The sequence below is a fragment of the Chrysochloris asiatica genome, unplaced genomic scaffold (assembly GCF_000296735.1).
Source record: "Chrysochloris asiatica unplaced genomic scaffold, ChrAsi1.0 scaffold00291, whole genome shotgun sequence".
NCBI classification, from domain to species: Eukaryota; Metazoa; Chordata; class Mammalia; order Afrosoricida; family Chrysochloridae; genus Chrysochloris; species Chrysochloris asiatica.
This window is the reverse complement of record NW_006408809.1, coordinates 570,137-590,622: the sequence shown is the minus strand read 5'-3', so window position 1 is coordinate 590,622 and position 20,486 is coordinate 570,137. Positions and strand designations below refer to the sequence as shown.

At 36.8% G+C, this 20,486-nt stretch overlaps 1 protein-coding gene across 2 annotated transcripts in view; it reads right to left on the bottom strand.

Annotated features, from left to right (window-relative positions):
• SKIV2L2 (superkiller viralicidic activity 2-like 2 (S. cerevisiae)) overlaps positions 1 to 20,486 on the bottom strand; it is a 116,312-nt gene that overhangs the window by 65,629 nt on the left and 30,197 nt on the right. For both annotated transcript variants that reach the window (XM_006874641.1, XM_006874642.1), the window contains 5 exons: positions 19,797 to 19,899; positions 15,470 to 15,601; positions 13,458 to 13,537; positions 10,077 to 10,187; positions 8,425 to 8,526 (listed from right to left, as the gene is read on the bottom strand). In XM_006874641.1, coding sequence (XP_006874703.1) covers positions 8,425 to 8,526; positions 10,077 to 10,187; positions 13,458 to 13,537; positions 15,470 to 15,601; positions 19,797 to 19,899 — 528 coding nt within the window. The remainder of the gene's footprint in view (positions 1 to 8,424; positions 8,527 to 10,076; positions 10,188 to 13,457; positions 13,538 to 15,469; positions 15,602 to 19,796; positions 19,900 to 20,486) is intronic.

The following is a 20,486-nucleotide window of genomic DNA, read 5'->3' as shown; positions in this document are numbered from 1 at the left end:
TAGACCAATTGCTCTCAGTTTATGCTTTCAAGTACAGGAAATTGGCTAATTTACTTGCATAAAAAATATCTTCAAGCTAGAGATTCTAGAAAACAGCCAAGTCTAGGAGAGCAAACACTGATCCAAACTCAACCAAATACCAATTCTAACTTCAACATAATAAAACTTTCTTAATCTGAAAAATAACACAAATTTTAAAGAAAAAGCACAATTCTCTGTTTTCTTGATATATGTTCTCGTAGACTGGTAGAGTCAGAAGAACCACCTAGTGGCTATGGGTTATGTGACGTTTTATCTCTAAGTGCATTTGTACTTTTCTCCTGAGGAAAAGGTCCAGTGTTTTAATATTTTCAAAAGACTGTACAGAAGAGTTATGTTTGTATATATTCATGACTGAAGAAGTGTTAAGTGTTAACACTATGTTGTAAAGAAGGCATAATAAGGACAGCATCAAAACTGAGCTGAGAGCCTAGGAGCAAAAGAGGGACCTGAAAAAAAAAAAAGAAGCCAACCTTATAAAAGATTTAAGAACATTTCAAAAGGGCAATGCAGAGAACCTCCATATGGTCCAAGGGTACCAGTACCATAGCACAACAAATCACAACTTAATTTAATTATAATGATCTTGAATCTTCAAGAAAAAGGTTGCTTTCTTAAATTAGCTACTCTTTGTTTGAGGTTCATGCAGCACCCACAAATCACAAGATAAATTTTAAAAGCAGCTTATTACCTACTTATTCTCTTGGAGCATCAATTTAAATATTCAGAGGCATACTAAAAAGTTAAAATTGTAGAAAGAAATTTAAATTTACATGACTTTAGATTACATTTGAGACTTCTGTTTTACAATTAAAATAGTATTTTATAAGAATTAGCCTTCTTCCAACTTTAAAATATTAAAGCTGTAGGAAATTTCTATAGGTTATGTAAAAATTTCTAAAGAGAGATGACACTGCTTTACTATACTCGTACTTCTCTGTTGTATGTCATCCAACAAATTTTAAAATAAATCAAGAAAAACACTCTACCATTATAATTCTACTATGGGCCCTTTTCAAGGAGCCCTGGTACCATAGTGGGTTACAAGTTGGGCTACTAACAGCAAAGTCAGCAGTTCAAATCTACAATCTGCTCCCTGGGAGTAAGATAAGGCTTTCTGCTCCTGTAAAGATTTAAAGCCGCAGAAACACTGTTAAGGGGTTGCTGGTGAGTTGGAAACTAGTTGACAACACACAACCACCACCACCATGGGTACTTTTTATTGTTTTGATAATTAGTCATTACTATTATAAACTTCTCTATGCAAGTTAAGAATAACTGAATTTAAGAATTTTCCCAAATGCCAGACTATGTGAGACTTTGGCTCACAATTTAAACTAGAATCCATCTTCTTTCACCTGCTTTTCTCCCCTGCCAACACTCCACTGCCGGTCTGGCAAATAATTACTCATCTGCCAATCATTTTGGAAACTGTATTCTTTATGTGGAGTCCTGGTGTGGTGCTGTTGGTTAATGCGCTGGACTGCGAAGGGCCAGCAGTTTAAGCTCACCAGCTGCTCCTTGGGAACCCTATACTGAGTCACTATGGGTGGGAACCCAACTCTATGGCACTTAACAACAACAACAATTCTTTATGAAGTTTACCCTGGTCCCCTTATGAACAACTGACTTCCTTTCTTATGCTGCATCTTTTCCTGTATTTATTTCTAGTGTCTAACATGTTTCATTGTACTCTTCTAGTTATGTATCTGTCAGCTTTCACCTGTTGCTAAGTTTCCTCAGGAATTTTTCTTTTTTGTTTTTTAAATTTTTTCCATCTCCAGTATCTATCTTAGTTCTAGGTACACAACTGAATTTCGGTCATCAGATGCCTTTGGAGTGAGGATTTATTTTTTACCCCAGTTCACTGTTTCACCCATGCTCCCAATTTTCTAACTTTCCTTCAGCCTTGGAAAAAGAGGGATAATGCAAACCTGTTACAACCTCTCTCTTAAACATTAACGGTAACCAGTTAGGTGGAACTACAGCCACTTTTCTACTGTTTTCATTGTTGTTAGATGTCACACAGTCAGCCCCAACTCATAGCAACTCTATGCACAACAGAACAAAACACTGCCCAGTACTGTGCCATCTTCTTTTAAATTTAAGGGATTTAAAGCACTATACCTACTATTGTTAGGTGCCATCTAGTCGGCTCCCACTCTTAAGGACCCTAGGCACAATAGAATGAAATACTGCCTGGTCCTTTGCCATCCTCACAATTGTTACACTTGAGCCCATTGCTATTGCCACTGTACCATCTCATTGGGGGTCTTCCTTTTTTTCACTGACCTTCTACTTTACCAGGCACAGTGTCATTCTCTAGGAACTGGTACCTCCTGATATGTCCAAAGTATGACAAACGAAATCTCACCACCCTATCTTCTAAGGAGCATTCTGGCTACATTTCTTCCAACACAAATTTGTGTATGCTTCTGGCAGACCATGGTACTTTCAATATTCTTCAATACCATAACTAAAATGAAGCGATTCTTCTACAGTCTAATTTACTGTTCAACTGTCTCACGCATATGAGTTTACAGAAAACACTATAGTTTTGGATTAGCGTACCTTTGTCCTCAAATTGACATCTTTACTCTTAAACACTTGAAAGAGGTCCTGTGCAGATTTGCCCAATGTAATACATTGTTTGATTTCTTGACTGCTACTTCCATGGGTGTTCATTATAGATCCAAACAAAATGAAGGCTTTGACAACTTCAATCTTTTCTCCATTTATCATGATGTTACGTATTGGTCCAGTGGTAAGGATTTTAAATTCTTTGCATTGCAGGTACAACCCATACTGAAGGCTTGGTGGTCTTTGATCTTCATCGGTATTTTAAGTCATCTTCACTTTTAGTAAGCCAGGTTGTATCTTCTGCATAGCACAGGTTGTTAATGAGTATCCCTTCAATCCTGACACCATGTTCTTCATATAATCCAGTTTCTCAGATTATTTGCTCAGCATACAGACTCAATAAGTATAGTGAAAGAATACAGCCCTGGTGCATACATTTCCTGATTTTAAACCATTCATTATTCCCTTGCAGTCTTCTAATGACTGTCTCTTGATCTTGTTTTCTAATGAAGACAATAACGTGTTCTGGAATACCCATTCTTTACAAAGTTTTCCATAGCTTGTCATGACCCACACAAAGTCTTTGCATAGACAATAAAAAACAAGAGCAGTGTTTCTAGTATTCTTTACTGTCAGCTGAGATAAATCTGACATTAGCAATGATACCCCTACTTCTAGGTACTCGTCGGAATCTGGCTCAAGTTTCTGACAGTTCCCTTTCAATGTACTGTTTTAGCCGATTTTGAATTATCATCAACAAAATCTTACTTGCATGTTATAGTAATGATATTGTTTGATGATTTTCGCATTCCATTGGGACACTTCTGGAATAGGCTCAAATATGGATCTCTTTCAATTGGTTGGCCAGGTAGCTGTCTTCCAAATTTCTTGACATAGATGAGTACCTCTCTATTTGTATTCCATCAATTCCTGAAGCAGGCGCTTTTCACCAATATTGTCATTGCAGTTTGGACTTCCTCCTTTTTGGTCATATGCTACCTTTTGAAATGGTTGGATGCTGACAATCTCTTTTTGGTACACTGATTCTGTATAAACCTTCCATCTGTCTTTATTAGTTTTCTTTACACAATTAAGAATGGATTAAAAGATAAACAGAAGGCACAACAGTTTTGCAGTTTTTTTGTTTGTTTGCTAACTGTTGTTATTCAGATTTGGGGGATATTTTGTGTTTTTGTTTTGTTTTTTTTTTACAAATACATAGTAAACACGGAAGGAAAAACTCTACTTCAAAAAATTTTAACAGTTCAATAGAACTGTTGTATTAGACATTTAAAACTGATCGCACAATTTAAATGTTAATGGTAAAAAACAGTAGACTCTGACATTGTGTGAGAGCAAAAGAACAAACCTCTTAACACTTTTTAATTCCGTTTTTAACCATACCAGCGAGAATCAAAATGGTCAATTTTTCCAATGGCAGTTTCTCCACACCAGAAGATGACTCTCAAAAGCAGAAACAATTTCAGCTTTTCTTGCTTTCCAACTATAGGCTTTTGAAATACGTAGAAAATAAGTAAGAAATATTCCAATGAAAGAAACATACCAGATGTCAGTAATAAGCAAGACACATTCCTTAGGGAAAATGCTGTTTAAAAAAATATCCAGTCTGTAAAAGCAAGGAATTCAGTTTTTTAAAATCATTTTTTCCTAAAATATCATTCCACAAAATTGAAGTGAACACTAAAACATTAGGAGCGGAAAGGAGGGTGGGGTGCACATATAATAAACACAAAAAGGAGAAAAAGTGTACAAATGTTAAGTAGTTTATAACAGATTAGTCTTATACTCCAAGAAACCAAAGGCTGGTTGAAGAAATTCACCCTTCTGCAGGAACTAGGGTTTATACTGCTGCGTGATGACCAGTCAAGGAAGATTCACTGCCTTGGAGCAATGTCTCTTTCCACTCCAAACCCTGGCTTCTGCACCATGCTTCCACGAGGGCCTCTCATTCTACCACCCAGCCCACCTTGAAGACCTCCAGGTCCCCTGCCCTGGCAGCTGGAGTCTTCTCTTCCACATTCAGATGTACTTTACCTCTGAACATGATATGCCTGTTGCTAACAACTTGCTTAACAGATTCAGAGTCATCAAACACAACAAACCCAAAATTGGGTAGTTTCCCACCACTGTTAATGCAAAGTTCTACCACATTTCCATAATTTTGAAAGAAGTCATTAAGCTCGGGTTTATCCACTTCATGAGGCAGGTTCTCAATAAAGAGCTGGTGACTGTCAGGGTGTCTTGCAATTCTTTGAAGTTCAACATCACCTTGCTCACCAGCCTCACAAATTGGTCTAGGGACCCTCTGTGGAGGTATATTTATTTGTTGTGCTTGTACTCTGATCCCTCTGAGGTCTCTTCGGTGGAATGTGAGAATCAGGCTTAGATAGACTCTGGACAAGGCTGTGAAGTTGGAACTTTAACTACATGAGGTAGGATCCCAGTAACTGGAACAGCTCCACTAGGAGGAAGGTTCTTACTGGTCACAGATGCCCAACAAAATGACCCCCAGTCTTCCTGTGCAGTCTGAACAATGTCTGCAGGTGGTGGAATGATCTCTTCTGAGTCCCCTCAGGAGCACTTTCTTCTAATACCGGCTCAGACTTCTCCTCTTTGATTTCAGATACTGGTGATTTTTTTTAAAGTTTTTTGTGAATTGAATGATAGTTTACATGGAAGAACATTTGATTACAATCCCCTCCATGCATCATCATTCAATAGTATTTGCTTCTAATCCCTCCCTCACTTTTTTTAATGTACGAAAACCACTCAGGACTATATAATCATTTAAACAACCAAAGTGCACAGTCTGCGAGCCTGCCTCCTGCCTGCCAGCACTCAAGTCTTTCTCTTTCCCTCAGTCTAGTGTCCTCATCTGCTCTCTCTCCATGTTCTCATCTCTGGTGTCACTGCTTCTATGGATAGGGTCCCATATTCCGCTTGTGCTCTTCTCCCTTGATGGTCCTAGGGTCCTCTGTTCCTGGACTGTAGGATTAACTACTACCTCCTTTTTGATATAAAACATCTACCTTTACCATTTTGACAGTCGAAATTAGTCATGATAACATTACTCACTACTGAATCATAAGAATCTTATCCCCATCTCCTTTCATCAGACCCATCTAGACAAGATGAAAACTATTCAGTGGGGATTCTACCACACACACTGAACTAAACTCCCTCTTGAAAACTTGTTAGCCAGTCACTTTATGCCTTTACTGCCCTCACCACCCTCAACCGCCCCTCCATTTTAGGTAGCCAGTGTCTGAGGTGCCTGTCCCTATCAACCCTATATAGAGAAGGGATAGGATTAATCCTTGATGTGAAGACATCTTCCCTCGCAGTTGGTGTTTTGAGGTCAAGTTCCTCAAACTGCAACAATTTACACTTGTTTATCTAATTTTTTTGTCTTCCTCTAGTCCAGTTCTGATCATCAAGCCATCGAAGCTAGGTCTTATGGGTACTATCTTGAAGTCTGGGTGTTCTTGTGTTTCTCCCCTCACTTCCTATCAGCTGGACGCTTCACTCTCAGCTCTGGCCCTTGTGGCTATGTCCTTTTTCATGGGCTCAAGAGTTCCCAGGTCTCACCACACCTTCAGACCAACCAGTCCTTCCTCTTCTCTCTCTTATGTCCAGGTCAATGGGAGTCTATGGAATATGGTCAAACTCAGGCCATAACTTCAATGCTGCCTTTCCCAGATAAACGTTCTTGTTCTGGTTCAGCAACAGGTTCCTTTAAATGTTCTTCTAAATTATTGCTGAGAGTCTGATCATCGAAAGTTCCAGCAACAGCAGGTACCACCTCTGGTGTCTGCTATCTTTCTTCAGGTTCCTCTACCTTTTCCTCAGATTCCTCCTGAGGCTCAGTAACAAAGTCACGAAAGACTTCATCTTGGTATCTGAAGATTATCATTAAGAACATAGAACTTATTTGCAACAAAGCCCTCAGGAGCAAGGACAAACGCCTGCATAAATCTCTGCAATGCTTAACTGTTATTAGAGAGCAACCCCATCATAACCTGGACTACCACACCATCATTTAGAGTAGCATGATCATCAACATGGAGAATCTTAAGGATTTATTTTTGTCCACAGACTGTATCTACTGGTCTTCTATTCTAATCCAATCCTCCATGGACATAAGAGTTCTTTCCATAAAATCTGTGAGTGGGAGAGGAACAGGTTTTGCTCCACAAAAGGGCAGAAGGCAGAGAAACCTAACATAACAGTGTCTGCACACCCTTTCATCTTCTTTTGATACTTTCTGCATCATTCCATATTTTGTCCATTGTTGTTGTTAAGTACCATCGATTCAGTTTCAACTCACATCAAACCTGTACAGGGTTTCCAAGGAGCAACTGGCATGTTTGAACCACCAACTTTTGAGGTTAGCTTATTCTACAGCACCATATCAGGTCTCCCATGGAATACAAGTAGAGGCTTGAATTTCTTCTTCTGCTCTTTTAACTTGAGAAATGTTGAACGTGCTCTTCCCTTTTGATTTTCAAGTGTAGGTCTTTGTATATTTCATTGTGATATTCGACTTTTTCCTCTCTAGATGCCATTTGAAATTTTCTGTTCAGTTTTTTTTTACTTCCTTATTTCTTCCAACTGCTTTAGCATCTCTACACTGGAAAGTAAGTCTAAGAGTCTCTTCTGACATTCATTGTGGTCTTTCCATCTTTCTTGTGTTTTACATTTTGCTTTCTTCCTATATGATGTTCTTGATGCCACCCCACAGCTCTTTTGGTCTTCATCACTTGTGTGTACTGCATCAAATTTGTTCTTGAGATGGTCGGTAAATTCAGGTGGGATATGGTCACAGTCATATTTTGGCTCTCATGGACATTTTCAGTTTGTGTCTAAATTTGCATAAGAACAACTGATCCTTTGGTTCCACAAGGGGCACCATACTAGGGGTACTTTATATTCCTGAAATGTAAATGAAAATTCTAAATACATTTACTATATTTTAAAATACTCATGACTCATTTTAACACTTTTTCGCCAATACCAAACTCCCTTTGTGGCACTATAGGATAAGCCTGGACTTTTAACCACAAGATTAGTGGCTCAAACTTACCAGTCACTTCTCAGAAACTCTATACAGGGTCACTATGAGTCGGAACTGACTCAACAGCACTTACCAACAACAGCAAAGTATAACATTGAGTGTCTTGTTGTATTAGCAATTACAAATTCTTCAGTATTTAGGTATGAAACATTCAAAGATTAATGAAAAGACAGAGCAAATCCTGAGTAGCCTATTAGAATACCCAGCAGTGTGGGGTCCCCTCCCCTACAAAATCAGTGGAGAGGAGAATGGTACCCACTTAAACTTTGAAAGAGTGATTTAATATAGCCCTGAATGATACTCTCTGTTTGGAGAAAGCTAAACTGCATAAAAATGTAGGGGGCTAATTCTCAGGACTATTTTAGAACATACTTATTTTACCTTCACTCTCTACCACTCCTCTTCCTACCTACTGTTCACTGAACCAACACAGATTACCTAAAGTGAACTCCCTAAAGATGAAAGCCCTCATCTTCCTGAGCCTCAGAGATGACAGTCATAAAGGCTGCTGTAGTCCACAAATCAAATTCCTAGAATCATCGTACTTTCCCCTAGACAAGTCTTAAAATTATACAAGAGACACATATTTCAGATTTTTATAATTAAAATGATTATGAGTTGTTAAAATATTTTCATCACATGAACAAAAATGACCTTAGTTAAACCATAGAAAAAAAAAAACAATCAGAACATACATATAGCTTACTTACCCATCGGAAATCTTTCCCATCATATTTGCGGGCATTTGTAAACAAAACAGTTCTAGCTGGCATGTTAATTCCCATAGCAAAAGTCTCTGTGGCAAATAAGGCCTAAATAAATAATTATATAAGTCAATGCATTTTTAAGCTTCAAGTCAGTTTTATGAATAAAGTACAAATAAACATGTTAATTTTTATTAGCACCCATTAATTATTGTTGTTGTTAAGTGCCGTCGAGTCGATTCCGACCCATAGTGACCCTGTATAAGGACCCTTCAAAATTGAAACAGAGAACATGGTATTCCCAGAAGACATATCTCAGTATGATATCTAAATATCTGCAATCCAGAATTGCTTTAATTCAGGAGAAAACAGTCCTTCGCAAGGTTGATGGTAAAGGAGAGAATGCTACTGGCATAACGGTCAAAGCTTTACACTAAAAATACTTTGGTTCTTCACTGATGAAGATTCAATTTGGGGATCACTTCAACTTGGAAAAATTCTGAAGCCAGATCAGAATCAGTTAGTCTTTTTTTTCCCGGTTAGTCTTTAAGTTCATTTTTCCACACACAAAAAACAGAAGCATTAGAACACAAAAATTATGTACAAGAAAAGTCACTTAAGTACTATAAAGTAGCTTAAGGTTTATCAATAGGGAACTAGATTAAAACTAAGCTGTGTGTTTTTGCATGCATGTTAACAAACATTTCTAGCAAGTGAAGGGAAAGAATGGTCTGTCATTTTTTATTTTATATACAATCATTCTACCTGAATTTCATTGCCAAAAAGTATCACTTAAAGATTTAAAATAAATGTATTTTAAAAGAAGGGTTCAAAGTCAAGAAAGCACATTAACATTGCTTTTCCACAACCCAGGCCTAAGTAGTGATCAATTTTTTATCTAAAATAATCAGGGTAAATAGATTTCTTCCAAATATTCTACTTAGTGCTAAGGTTCTTACGATAAATGTTTAATACAGGCTTTTAAATTCTGATTTTAAAGCTTAAAAAAATTTGAGTTGTATATAGACTTATGAGTCCTGTTGTGGCGCTGTGGGTTAATGTGCTAGACTGCAAAGTAGTTTGAACCACAAGGTTGGCAGTTCAAACTTACCAGACGCTCCTCGGAAACCCTACATAACTTTGCAATGGGTCCGAACTGACTCAACAGCACTTAACAACATATAGGTTTATGACTAGAATGCATAGTTTTCCATTTTTATATCCCATTTGAGTTTAAAACCAACATCGCTCCTTTTTAAAATCAGACTCTCTTTGATTTGAATTAGAACATCTGAAAAACTCTTTCCTTAGTCTAAACAGTAATTCTCCTTGACTTATCTAAGATAATCCTCTTAATCCATCTGTATAAAGTCCACTTACAGAATCAACCCTATCTGATAACTAAAAACCACCTTCTCCAAAATTCCATGTTGCACATAAGTGTTTGCACTAACTTTTAAGATCAGAACAAGAAAACAATTTTTTTTAACTCAAAATAATGAAATATAAGCTACATATAAAAATCAAGTTCAGTTCCCAAGTCACTGCACATGGCTTGGTTAAAAACCCTTACAAAACTATCAACAGTGTTCTCTATAATTTTCAAAACACTCATAGAACACAACTCTGAAGCACAATAAGCAAACATAAAATCTTACCTTTATCAATCCTTCAGAAAAGAGAATTTCAATTGTTTCTTTTAAAATGGGAAGTAAACCTCCATGATGAATACCAATACCCCGCTTCAAAAGTGGCAGTACATGTTCAACCTGTGTTATTGAAATATTCACTTTATGAGCTGAAGAAATGAAAAATTTACATGCTAACTAAATTAAGGGAAAGGGCTAATTTAATGAATAAAAAAATGTGTATAAACAAATTTTTCTATAACCTTTGCAGCTGGAGGACAAAAGCAAAACCCAAACCTATGCTCCCAAATAATTAAACTCAAAACAAAATAGCTCTGGTCTAACTTTATTTAATATGAAAAGCATTTCATTTAAAAAAAAAAAAATACACTTAATAGTTCTGCTGCTTTGCATTTTCTAGCATCACTTCATCTCCTCTAAGAAAATTACAAGTTATGAATGCAAAATTTCTATCTGTACAACATTAACTTAAAAAAAAATTACCAACTCCAAAGAAAAATAAGTATAAAATATATTTAATGAAAATGCAAATATGTACCTCAAAAACAAATGAATTACTAAGAGTATATCATGTTCCACTGAATACTTACTTTGAGAATTATAGGAGCCCTGGTAGCATCTCAGCAGTTCCTTCCATAAGAGATTTAAAGCCTTGGAGAGCCTATTGGGCAGTTCTATGGAGTCCTGGTGTAGCACTGTAGGTTAATGTGCTGGACAGCAAAGTCAGTTTGAACTGCAAGGTCAATGGTTCAAGCTCACCAGCTGCTCACAGGAAACCCTATACATGGTCGCTATGGGTCGGAACCAACTCAACAGTACTTACCAACAACATAGGGTGGCTGTAAGTCAGAATCAACTTGTTTGCAATGGGTTTGATATTTGCTTATTAGAGATATACAAGACCCTGATGGCTCCATGGTTAAGTACTCAACTGATAAATGAAAGGCCTGCTAACTAACTAAGAGGTTGTGGGTTCAAACCTACCAACCAATCTACAAAAGAAAATACCTGACAATCTACTCCCATAAAGATTACAACCTGGGTTTGACCTGGTTCTGTCCAGTTGTAAAGCTCAAAGCAAATCTTGAATGCACATGAATCTGCAAATGTGGGTGAACTGGAACAGGAAAGATTATGGTGGATGCCTTGCTAGAAACTTAATCTTCCTCTTAGAAAACAGGAGCAGTGTGCATAGCAAGCAAATTTCTTAATTGGCAGAATTCGAAAAAGTGTCCGACTCAAAGATGGTGGCTGAGCAGGACACTGAATGGGTCCACCACACATCTTCAGAGTCTATCAGTACAGGGCTTCAATTCATCATTTTTCTTGTTCCAGTTATCATTCATTTCCACTCAAATTTTGAAAAATACAGTCTGTTCTGATTTTGATTCATCATTCATGACTGAACCAAAGTGATACCCTGATTACAATCCAAGAAACTCTATGGGGAAATTCTACTTTGTCATATAGGATCACTGGTCAGAATTGACTTGATGGCATACAAAAATGTCAAAAATATGCTAAGATTCTGAAAACACTTAATGATATGGTTGTCTTTAGAAACTAAAAATTCAGCTGCAAAGAAAGATTAAAATATTTTTTTAAATAATGCAAAAAAATATATTTTTAAAAATATATATTTTTTAAAGCATGCTACTGCAGTTTTACTATAAATCCCTTAAACAAACAAAAAACCAACAAATTATTCTTTGCAAAGCAGAATATGTTCTCCCAATTTTTGTTTTCAAAAAAACCAAAATTTATGTATTAGGAGGATAAAGGAATTCTCAGCTGTGGCTGCACACTAGAATCACTGGGGGAGCTTTTAAGATTTTCTAATCAAAAGAACACAAGACAAACCAATTAAGTCAAAATCTGTGGGGTAGTACCTAATGTATCACTATTCTTTAGAAGTCCCAGACAATATCATTAAAATATAAAAGGGAGAAAACACTAGGTTAAAACAAATGCACTACTGATGAATCGATTTCAACTCAAAGCAACCCTATAAATCAAAGTAGAACTGCCCCATAGGGTTTCCAAGGCTGCAAGTCTTTAGACAGAGAATACCACATCTTTCTCTTGTGCAGCAGTAGATGGGTTTGAACCACTGACTTTTGGGCAAGCAACCAAGTGCTGTAACTACTGTGCCACCATGGTTCCTTCATTAAAACGAAACACACATTAAATTTCTCACTAAATACATGATTTTCAGTGCATGTGGTATAATATATTCTTTGGTAGCCTTATGAATTAAGAAACTTAAATATTTAAATCTAGCATTACACTTTCCTCAGTTTTAGGCACAGATTAATTCTCAAATCATGCAAGCTTTCAGAGAAAAGCGAATCTTTCCTCTGCCACCACTTCAGAAATCTAAAATATAAATCAAGGTCAAAAATACAACACAGAAACACAATCAAGAAAATGCAAAGTGAATATATTGTTGTTGTTGTTGTTAGGTGCCATAGAGTCGGTACCGACTCATAGTGACCTTATGCACAGCAAAATGTAACACTGCCCGATCCTGGGCCAACCTCACTACTGTTGCCACGGTTGAGTCCATCGATGCTGCCACTTGCCCAATCCATCTCACTTGGGGGTGGGGGTGGGGGTGGTCTTCTTCTTTTTCTCTGACCCTCCACCTTACCAAACATGATATCCTTCTCCAGCAACTGGTCTCTCCTGACAATATGTCCAAAGTATGAAATACGAAGTTTGGCCATCTTGGTCTCCAAGGAGCACTCTGGCTGTACTTGTTCCAAAATGGATCTATTGTTTCTTTTGGTAGCCCATGGCTCTTGATCATATGCTACCTCTTGAAATGGTTGATCATTAACCATTTCCTTTTGGTAGTGACTCTTGTGTATTCCTTCCACCTTCTCTTGATGCTTTCTGCATCATTCAATAATTTGTCCAGATAATCTTTCAATAACGAAACGTCAAGGTTTGAATTTTTCTTCATTTCCCCCAGCTTGAGAAATGCTGAGCGTGTTCTTCCTTTTTGGTTTTCTGATTCCAGATCTTTGAATTTTGTTGTAATATTTGGCTTTATCTTCTCGAGCTGATCTTTGAAATTTTCTGTTCAGCTCTTGTACCCTGGAAAGCAAGTTTCAGTTTGTCTTCTGACATCTATTTTGACCTTTTCCTTCTTTCTTGTCTTCTTAATGACTTTTTGCTTTCTTCATGTATGTATTAATAGCTATACTTCATTTAGCAATATTAAAACTTACCTTGAATTTTTGGTGTGGTGCTGTAGGATTAACACTAACTAGACTGAGAACCAGATCAGCAGTTCAAACCCACCAGCTGTACCTCAGAAACCCTATCTATGGTCACTGTTATTTGAAACCGACTTGACAGCACATAACAACAACAACCACCACTCACCTGAGGGAGCTTTTTATCTTCATCTGACAAGCAGTCGATTGCATTACTAAATACTTCTTCAACCATCTTCTTTTCTTCATCTAAAGAGAAAATCCAAGATCATATAACAGTTCTAGTGTGGTGCTGTAGAATAAGCAATGGGCTACTAACCACAAGGCCAAGTGATTCTAATCGTCCAGCCACTCTTCAGAAACCCTATACAGGGTCGCTATGAGTCAGAACCAACTTGACTGCACTTAACATCATAAATGACACAGTAAGTTAATGAGTGACAGCAAATTTCAGTCATTTTTAACAAAGAAATGAGTATTTACAGAGTATTAAGTGGAAAGGTATTTATGATGATCAAAAGTAAATGTCATATCAAATTCATCACAGAATTCACTGTCCTTAAAAATATATCTAGCAAACTTAACCCATGAAGAAAAGTGCTATCTGATAAAATAGTGAAAATAAAAACTATACCAAGTGCTTAGGAATCCTGGTGTGGTTCTGTAGGATAAGTAAAGTCAGTGTGAACCACAAGATCTGTGAGTCAAACACACTAGTCACTCCTTGGAAACCCTATACAAGGATCCTATGAGTTGGAATCGACTTAATGGCACTCACAACAACAAATATCAAGTACTTAACATGCAACTATCCCATTTAAGTCTACCATTTACAGGAAACAGAAACTATCATTATCTGCTTTTTACTACTGAGGAAGCTGAAACTTTATTTAACTGGCCTGCTATGATAACTGTTAGAGCTGCAAATCCCATGTATAGTGTTTACCATATAGTAAGCTAAATCTATTACCATAAAGTTGATTTTGACTCACAGGGACCCTGCTGGGCGGAGTAGAACTACTACATAGGGTTTCTGAGACAATAAATCTTTAAGGAAGCAAATGCCTTTTTCCCACCATAGACATTTGAGGATTCAAACTGCCAACACCTTTCAGTTAGCGGGCCAAGGTTTAACCCACTGCATAAGCAGGGTAGTCAATAAATACTTGATGAATTACATAACCATGCAACTAAATTTGGCACTAAAATATAACAGAAGACATTTATAAGCATAGTAATTCACTATAAATACAATGACCTAGTTGTGTGCCTTCATAAAAAACAGTGCAACTGAAATTTGATACTGAATAATTCAAAGTATTATTCTCACTATACAGGATTATACAAGGGGGCTTCAAAAAGTTCATAGAAAAAATGAAATACAATGTGACAGGACAGAATGAGAAACTAGTTTGGTATTCAATACGCTAAAAAGCTTGGAGCAGCTGATCTATTTAGCTGTGTGATTGTAGGCATATTAAATTTATAATTAATTTTTCTACTTAAAAGTAATTTATCTATTTTCTAAAAATTATCTTACTTTTTTAAGAGATATGGCCCTGGCAACTTACTAGATTATGAGCTGGGCTGCTATCTGCAAGGTTAGCAGTTGGAATCTACGCCACTCCATGGGAGAAAGATGAGGTTTTCTACTCCCATAAAGATTTACCACCTCAAAAGTGCTACACAGGGTCACTAAGAGTTGGAACCAAATGATGCAGAGTACCAGTGCAGTATGTGGTCACACCAAGAGGTCTACCTTTAACTGGCGGGACTGTTGCTATGGTTGTGTGCTAAGTTGGTTCTAACTCATAAGCTCTATATAGGTTTTTGAAGCTGTAAATCTTTACAGGAACAAAAATCCTCCTCTTTTTACTATAGTTGTTGGGAAAAGAACCACAATCACAGTTTATGAGAATGAAATATAAGAAGGCAAGATTCTAATGTTTTTTAATTGGGCTCATAGAATTTTATACATAGCAATGTACTTAATTCTCTCAATGAAAAAAGCATAAACCAGTGATAAACCAGTGACCTTTCAAATGTGTTCTCAAATATGCTAAGTACATAATATTTTAGCTATAAGGTGATTTGCATGTGCAAAATATTAATGTATAACTAAAATTATATCTTACAGCCATTTCCACTTAACATTAATATTATACTGAAATGATGTAGTACCTGTGTTGAAATCTAATTTGGTCATTTGAAGTGCATATGCTTCACAATCTTTCTTACTAAAACTGAAAATAATTACAGGTTGAAAGTTTCTTTCCATAATCATCTTCACAATCTTGAACACATTTGATGGTCCTGCAAAAAGAAAAAGTTGATCATGCACAAAAATTAACTCAACATGGACAAAGACCTAAAACCCTTAGAATATAGGAATAAATCTTAATGATCTTGGGTTATACAAACCCATCTTAGCTGTGATGCTAAAAGTTCCAATTTAAAAAGAGAGACTTCATATAAAATTAAAAACTTAATTCTTTTTAGGTTTCAATGAACACCAAGAAGTGAAAAGACAATTCATGGAATGGGAGACAATTTTTGCACATCATGTATCTAATAAGGGAATTGTATCCAGATTATGTAAAGAACACTTACTACTGAATACAAAGACAAATATCAGAATTTTAAAATGTACAAAACAATCTAACTAGACACTTCTCCAAAGATGCTATACAAAAGGTCAATAAGGACATGAAAAGAATTTTAGCATTATTAGCAATTAGATAAGTAAGTATACTAAACCACAATGAGATACCACTTCACATCCACCAGGGTGACAATAAACAACAATAAAATGAGTGTTGGCAAAGAAACGGAAACCTTTCAGCACTGCTGGTGGCTGTGTAAAATAGTGAAACTGGAAAATAGTATGACAATGCCACAAAAAGTTAAAACACAATTAGCATATGATGCAGAAATTACAATCCATAACTACAAAAAATGAAAGCTATCGCCATACAAAAATACACACAAGTATGTTTTTTGATTTTTTAAATGTTTTACTGTGAATTATGTGATAGTTTACATGGGAAAGCATTAGCTTTTTACATTCATCCTATTGTATACCATTTTATTTCCATGATTACAATTCCCTCCTTTCATCATCAAGCAACCAAATGCCCCCCAGTCGTCAGCACACAGACCTTCTTCCTCTCTGGGTCTACAGTCCCCAGCTGCTCCATCTCTCTAGCTCTGCCTGGTGTCACTGTTTCTCTGGGTAGGGTCCCACACTCCACTCTTCTCCCTTGATGATCCCAGGGACCTCCGATCCTGGACTGCAAAGTCAACCACTCCCCTCCTTTTGCTACAAAACATCTACCTTTACATTTCCAACCCTCAGTCAGTCCTGATAGCAATTATTCACTATTGTGCCACAAGAGTCCTATCCCCAACTCCTTTCATCACCCCCGCCCAGACAGACTGGCTACCACTCAGTGGAGATTCTACCTTCCTCTGTGCCCTCTGGATTTAGGCTCCCTCTTGAAACCTTGTAAGCCAGTCATTTCTTGCCTTTGTAGGGCGCCCTCTACTTGCACTTTGGGTAGCCAATGTCCAAGTTGCCCATCCCTGTCTACCCTGTGTATCGATTGGTGGGAATGATCCTTGCTGTAAAGATTTGTTCCCTCTTTTGAGCTACTGCATCCATAGGTATACATCAAACAAGTATGTTTTTAACATTATTTTAACAGACAAAAAATGAAATCACTCCCTATATTCATCAGCTGATATAAACTGGTGTTGCTAGCGAGTCAGCTCCCATCCTTAGTGACCCTATGCACACCAGCATGAAACACGACTCTGTCCTACATCATCCTCACAATTGTTGTAACCCGTTAGCCATTACTGCTGCCACTGTGCAATCAATCTCCTTGGGGGTCTTCCTCTTTTCCCTGACCCTTCACTTTACCAAGCTTAATATCCTTCTCCGGGAACTGGTCCCTCCAGAAACATGTCCATAATATGAGAGATAGAGTTCTGCCAACCTAGATTATTCACTCTAAGGAGCAATCTGCTGTACTTCTTCCAAAACAGACTTGTTTGTTCTTCTGGCAGTCCATGGTACTTTTCTTCTCCAACAACATACTTCAAATGTATCAGTTATTCTACAGTCTTCCATATTCGTTGTCCAACTTTCCTATGCATAAAAGGCTACTGAAAATAACATGGTTTGAGTCAGGCGCACCTTAGTCCTCAAACTGACATCTTTGCTTGAAACACTTTAAATTTAGAGGTCTTGTGCAGCAGATCTGCCCAATGCAACAGGCCAACTGATTTTTTGATTGCATCTCCATGAGTGTTGATAGTGGAGCTAAGCAAAACAAAGCGTTTGTCAACTTCAATCTTTTGTCCATTTATAATGAAATTATTTACTAGCCTAGTTATAAGAATTTTAGTTTTCTTTACATTGAGGTGCAACCCACACTGAAGGCTGTGATCTTTGATCTTCATGAGTTAAGTATTTTAAGTCTTATTTGCAGACTGTTAATAGTCTTTCTTCAATCCTTATACAGCATTTTTCTTCATGTAATCAGGCTTCTTGGACTATGTACTCAGTGTACAGATTGAATAAATACATTTAAAGAATACAACCCTCATACACACTTCTCCTGATTTTCAATCATTCAATATTCCCTAGTTCTGTTTGAATGACTACTTCTTGGTCTATGTATTGGTTTCTCATGAGCACAATTAAGTGTTCTAGAATATCCATTTTTGCAATGTTACCCATAGGTTGCCATGGTCCACAAAGTCAAAAGCTTTTACATAGTCAATAAAGCACAAATAATCCACAAAACACAAATATCATTTTGGTATTCTCTGCTTTCAGTCAAGATCCATCTGCCATCAGCTAAGATATCCCTAGTTCCATGTCCTCTTGGGAATCCAGCTTGAACTTCTGGCAGTTCACTATCAATGTATTGTTGCAGATGTTTTTGAATTATCTTCAACAAAATTTTATTTGCATGTGATATAAATGACACTGTTCAATGATTTCTGCATTCCACTATCTCTCTTTGGAAGAGATTCCTATTTGTGCTCATTCTAATCAGTTGGCCAGGTCTTCCAAAATTCTTGGCATAAATGAGTGTACGCTTCCAGTAGGTTCCTTAGTTTGTTAAAAGATCTCAATTTGTACTTTATCAATTCCTAGAGCCTTATTCTTTGCCAATGTCATGAGTGTACCTTGTCTTCCTTCTATACCACTGGCTCTTGATCATGTTATCTCTTGAAATTGTTATCCATTGACTATGTCATTGTTATAATGACTCTGAGAATACCTTACATTTTTTGATGCTTTCTCTATCATTCAATATGTTACCCATGTTGTTGTTGTTAAGTGCTGTTGAGTTGATTCTGACCCATAGCGACCCTGTATAGGGTTTCCAAGGAGGAGTGGTGAGCTTCAAACACCTACCTTGTTGTTGAAACGGCGTTGCAGTCTGACGCACTAGCCCACAGCGCCACACCAGTTCTCCAAAGAATCTGTCAATATTGCAAGTTGAGCTAGAATGTTTTCTTCAGTTCTTTCAGCTTGAAAAATGCTAAGCATATTTTTCCCTTTTGGTTTTCTAGCTCTAGATCGTTGCACATTTCTTTATAATACTTGACTTTGTCATTTCTAGCTGCCTTTTGAAAATTTCTGTGCAGCTCTTTTACTTCCTCATTTCTTCCATTTGTTTTAGCATGTCTGCACTGGATAGCAATTTTCAGAATCATGTCTGACATCCATTTTGGTCTTTTCTGTCTTCTTAATGACCTTTGGATTTCTTTCTGCATGATGTTCTTGATGACATTCCACAACTCTTCTGGTCTTCAGTCATTCGTATCTAATGTATCAAATCTGTTCTTTAGATGGTCTCTATAAATTAAGGTGGCATATGTAGACAATGAAATGTTATTTGAACACAAAAAGGAATGAAACACTGATACTTGCTATAACATGGATGGAACCTTAAGAATATTAAACCTTAAAACAAATACAAGGGCCAGACAAAAAGAAAAAAAAGAAAAAAAAAAACCAGGCCCTCAATTATATGATCCATTTATATGAAATGTCCACTGTAGATAAACCCATAACCGCAGAAAGAAGATCACTGATTGCCTAATTCTGGACGTAAAATAAGGAGTGATGTCTAATGGGTTATCAGGCTAATTTTTGAGCTGACAAAAACATTCTGGAATTACAGTTGTGATGGCTGCAGAACTTGGTGCCTGTACCAAGTTAGAAACGGTGGTTTTAATAGTATGCAGATTATATCTCAAGAAAGTTATTACAGAGGAAAAAGATTAGATTGCTTTCAAAGTTACATAATATTTAAAATCACCTTCTCACCATCCAATTTCATCATATACCATATCTATTTTTATATAATAGTTTCCTGAGGAAACATTAAAAAAAAAAAAACAACAAAAAAACCCAAACACTGTCAGAGTACTTTGAATATTCAATTACTATATGATAAAATTTTTTCAAAACATAGTTCTAAATTACCTTTTGTTCCACCTTTCCGCCCCTTCTGGTCTCCTTTTGCCAAATCACCTGCATCTCGGAGCACTTGCATTGCAGTATTAAAATTATCTTCCCTGAAGTCACCCTAGAATCACACATACTTTTCAATATAATTTCACTAATGCTAAAATATGATTTATACACTTTTTACACTTCAAAAAGAAAAATTTCTCAGATAATAAAATAAATTCAAAACTTCAGTAACAATTGCAAATGATTTTTAAATGGTATGCAAGTAGAAATAATAAAAATGTTAATAAATCTTAGAAGAGTCTGAACATTAAATATCTGAAACATAACCAGAGACCCCATCTTCCAAACATTTAAGAATATTTGAAGAAAACAGATACATTTTTTTAAAAGGAAAGGAAAATAAACAATCAAATGTGCACTATAAAGTTGTTGTTCTTAAGCGCCTTTGAGTTGGTTCCGATCCATAGTGACCCTGTACTGGGTTTTTACAAAGAGCTGCTATTGAGTTTAAACCACTAACCTCACAATTCAAACTGACCTTGCATTCTAGGGCTTTGTAGTTGTTGTTGTCAGGTGCCATCGAGTCGGAACCGACTCACAGCAACCCCATGCACAGCAGAACGAAACAATGTCCGATCCTGGGCCAACCTCATTAACGCTGCCACACTTGACGCCATCAATGATGTCCATCTCGTTGGG